Genomic DNA, 4059 nt, shown 5'->3' on the forward strand with positions numbered 1-4059 from the left:
TAAGCAGAATGATCATATACTGACACATAAATGCATATAATAGACTAAATCTAATAACAACTCTTTATACAAACAGGATAACTTTTTTTTTCTTGAATTCCAACTCCCAACTATTTGCCTTATGCCCCTACTACTGGAGATCATGACAACATATATGGCTCTTGGTTACATAATGATAAACATATAAAAATGTTTCAGCCACTCGATTAAAGTCAGCAATCAAGGCAAAATAGCCTAATCTCTAACAAGTAATAACAAAGTTGGAGAAGAAATGTTACCACCAACTGTTTGGTTTCCCCAGAGAGCAGAGATGTTGTTTGGAATTAGCAGGTTGAAGCGGCCTGGAACTTTTGGTGTTAAGTACACCATTCAAAAGCATTTCTTGTTATCATACTATGGCACTCTGGACTGTTGCGTCTCTACATGCTGAATGCAGTGACTCATTCAATTCCTTATGGTCTCTATGCTTTCATTATTAGTTGCTGCATAAAGATCTGGAAGGTCAGCACTTATGGAGAACCTCATCCATCTCTTCTTCTCAACATACTTGAGACCAGGACGCAGAAGAAACCCAATAAGCACAGCAAGAAGGCTTATACCCATGATCTTAAGAGAAGCAATAGCTAAAACCACACAGATCAATATGGTTGGAGGAACACACATTAAAATGGCTCCAATTTTTCCAACAGGTATCTTAAATGGCCGTGAAGCTGTTGGGTTTTGTATCCTCAACTTAACAAATGAGATGAATTCTAAAATCATTCCAAAACAGTACAAAAAGTTCTCTGCAGCTATAATCTCTTCAAAGCTCAACCATGACAGTAAAATCACACCAGAGGCAGAGAACAAGATTCCAACCAGAGGGGTTCCATAACGAGACCTATTGCCAAAGAACTCGGGAAGCATCCCTCGTTCGGCCATCCCTAGAAGCTGGAAAGAATCACTGCTCATCTCTGCCACAAACATCCCCATGTTTGCCAATGCAGCAGCCCCCTGGATCCATGTTCTCAACCAAACCCCACCTAACATTTTCCCAATATCCGAGAAGTAGCCATCGCTCCACATATCACGATTGAGTGGAGTAGCTCCAGTTCCAATTAGAAGAGGGAAAAAGTACCCAAAAACGACCAATATGAGAGCATAAAAGAGGGCCTTGGGGAGGGTTCTCTTTGGGTTGTCAACTTCTCCTGCAAGAGTGCTAATTGAATCCCAGTAGTTCAAATTCCAAAACAGAGTATTCAAGTATAAACGCCAATCCACTTTGTGCAGGTTTACCACAAACCATCTTGAGGGCTCCAATTTTGGGATTGCAATGAATCCCATAACAACAAAAGGGATAAGTGAAAAAACCCCCAAGAACACAGCCGTCCAGCCTACTATTGTTAACCCCCTGTAGTTCATATAAGTGAGGACCAGAGTCAGGGCCAGCACCGCGAGAACCCTAGGCCAACCCCCACCTAAAACTGGGACAGCTGACTTTACATAGTCCAGAAACAGAACTGGGTATAAAGCATTGTCAATAACCCCACTTAGCCATTTCATCCAACCTTGCTGAAAACCCCAAAAGGGTCCCAGTGCTGATGAAACCCAAACCACATAGCCCCCATTCTCTGGAAACATGGTACCCATTTCTGCAGTTATTAGGGCTTCAGGAACACTCCAAATGAAGGGGAATACCAGAAACCCAAGTAAGGCCAGAAGAGGCCCAGCCGCACCAACACTGTCTTCAACACCAAACGGCCCCCCAGATACCTCATAGAAGATGAGGAATATGAGAGGTATTATCGAAACTTTCTTTAACTTTTCCAACCTAGGAGGAGCTTCCTCACCAATGTTCACATACGCTTCACCATTTAACTCATCCATTGGAACAGACTCCCGCCGGTTTGCTGTGCTCCTCAATTTCTGCATGCAATATCAAATTATGATCACCGTAAATTGTGGGGTTTTCCCAATTTGCAAAACCATCTACAATTAGATAATTCGTGCAATGAAGGTCTCCACTGTTATACAAATTACAAGTCAAATTAGTCCTTTTCCTTCTTTTGGAACTACCAAATGAGAGAAAAGCTTGCATTTTATTCAACTACATTCTCCCCATACCTTCCTGCACGCGAGATCAAGTGTTAATGCAAGAAGGTTTCTTTAGCAGATTTGCAGAGAAGATGTCACACCAGATTGCAGTAAAAGTTTCCCGATTTTAAACCGAAACAAATATATTCTTTTGGGGTTGTAAGGTAAGACAAAATCTGGGTTACATAGCTTAACATAGCTTAATATATATTCCGACATAATCTTTCCCTCTGATACATTAAGAAAGGCAACGTTAATGAAGAAGAATCGACTAACCATTGGTAGCACAGGGATGCATACTTAGCCATGCAAGTTCACCATCATCATTACGAAACCTTTCCTACAAGGAAATTCGGTGATTGGGGGGGGGGGGGGGTTCGAACTTCAGCTCTAGCGACGAACTGGAGCCCAGGAAGAAGGAAAGATAAAAGCCCTTTCATTAATTAAATATAGAAGAGAGAGAGAGAGAGAGATGGGGAGGGGGGGGGCGAAGTGGGATGGTGGGGAGTAAATTGGTAATATTTCTTTTGGTAAATATAGGGAAAGAAAAACCATCAATAGGACCACCTGTCCGCGCCACAATCTGTCATTGCAGAGAGGTTGACTTTAAAATGCGCCATTGGCGTACGCATTATATGACCAAATCCAAGAGATCGGTTATTCGTCGGTAGATCCTTGAATTCCAATCTAAGGGTCCCTAACCATTAGATTGGAAAGCCACCGAAAGTAGAAGTGCCGTTTGGGTCATCATAGCCACTCCTTCAAAGTTCCAAGTTGTTTGAATTTTGAAGCAAGAACAGAAGAAATTTCATAGCACAAGCAAACTTTTACCTCTGTCTCCTTTCTCCAGAAGAAAATTTTTTGAAAAAAAAAATCCAGAAAGAGGGTTTATCTCCTGAAGGTTTATATTCTTTCACTTCGACGCATTTCCCACACCCAAACGATACCTTACGTAATCGGAGACCGATTGTCCTCCGACGCCAGGGATCTGCCGGTCTGCCCAACTTGCAGAATCCCAATTAGACTAGCGTGCAATCGTTCAAAGCAAAATCAACCTTTTAGATGGTGCAGAAGAATCAGAGATTTTGATGATTTTCTGATTCTGTTAGCATGATAGCATAGGTAAAGGGTATTAAAACCAGTATTTTTGTTTCACAAGTGGCGCAAGTCAGAACTGAGAGAACTATCCAGTGACATACCTCCTCGGAGCCAGCCACTGACGACGACACGCTGTTCTGATTGGCTCCGGAGGCGGCAGCAGGCGGTGGATTTTGAACGGTTACGTTGTCGTCGACACGTTGATCCGGTGGAGATTGGTGAATCAACATTTCTGCAGACACGTGCATCTTCGTGCTGGTGAGTGTTGATTTCGGCACGCCGGATGCCGGACATATGATAGAGTTACGAACAGTGCAGAACCACAGATGGAAATTTTATAATAGAATATCAATTAAAAAAACAGTAGTTTCGCTTTTCACGGTGGATGGTAATTCCACGCAAAACGCACTGGTCGAGGAGGTTTTCTCAAGAGACAAGAGTCCTACCAGTTTGGCTTAACTTCTCCGTGGAATCTTTTGGTAAAATTTATAATTTTAGATTCTTTTGAAGATTTTGTTTTGGATTGAAGATTCCTGATAAGAGATTTTATAATCGTATCAAACAGTATTTCCTAAAATCTTTCCTAAATTATAATCTCATGACTCACGAGGCATCTTAGCGGAGGACCTCATGGTAAAAGACTTAAATATACCTGTGTTTTCGTTAATTTACTTAAAACGTGCCATGAATTTTGCAAAAGGACTTTTACACGCTTGACACCGTTGTCTTGGACGGATTAAGTAAATGACAAATTTACCCTTTATTAAAACGTCAAAGGAAATCTTCTTGCACATTGAAGCAGCCTCCTACAAACCTAAAACAAACAGTATTTTTTATTTGATTCATTCGATAGGAGGTGAAGTCCAGCCAAAAAAGAAAGTAGGCTGC

At 41.6% G+C, this 4059-nt stretch overlaps 1 protein-coding gene across 2 annotated transcripts; it reads right to left on the minus strand.

Moving 5' to 3' along the window:
* On the minus strand, window positions 1-3628 carry LOC148879450 (putative polyamine transporter At1g31830). 2 transcript variants are annotated; one of them, XM_088960981.1, is made up of 2 exons: window positions 3273-3628; window positions 1-1905 (listed from the first exon to the last, which is right to left on the minus strand). In XM_088960981.1, the coding sequence occupies exons 1-2, from the start codon at window positions 3417-3419 to the stop codon at window positions 445-447; spliced, it is 1608 nt and encodes a 535-aa protein (XP_088817107.1). In that variant the 5' UTR covers window positions 3420-3628; the 3' UTR covers window positions 1-444. The 2 variants fall into 2 exon arrangements, with proteins under 2 accessions (XP_088817107.1, XP_088817108.1); XM_088960982.1 differs by lacking the exon at window positions 3273-3628 and adding an exon at window positions 2350-3238.
* Between the last annotated feature and the right edge of the window lie 431 nt (window positions 3629-4059).

The sequence above is a fragment of the Nelumbo lutea genome, chromosome 1 (genome assembly GCF_056320005.1).
Source record: "Nelumbo lutea isolate HS-2025 chromosome 1, American lotus-T2T, whole genome shotgun sequence".
NCBI classification, from domain to species: Eukaryota; Viridiplantae; Streptophyta; class Magnoliopsida; order Proteales; family Nelumbonaceae; genus Nelumbo; species Nelumbo lutea.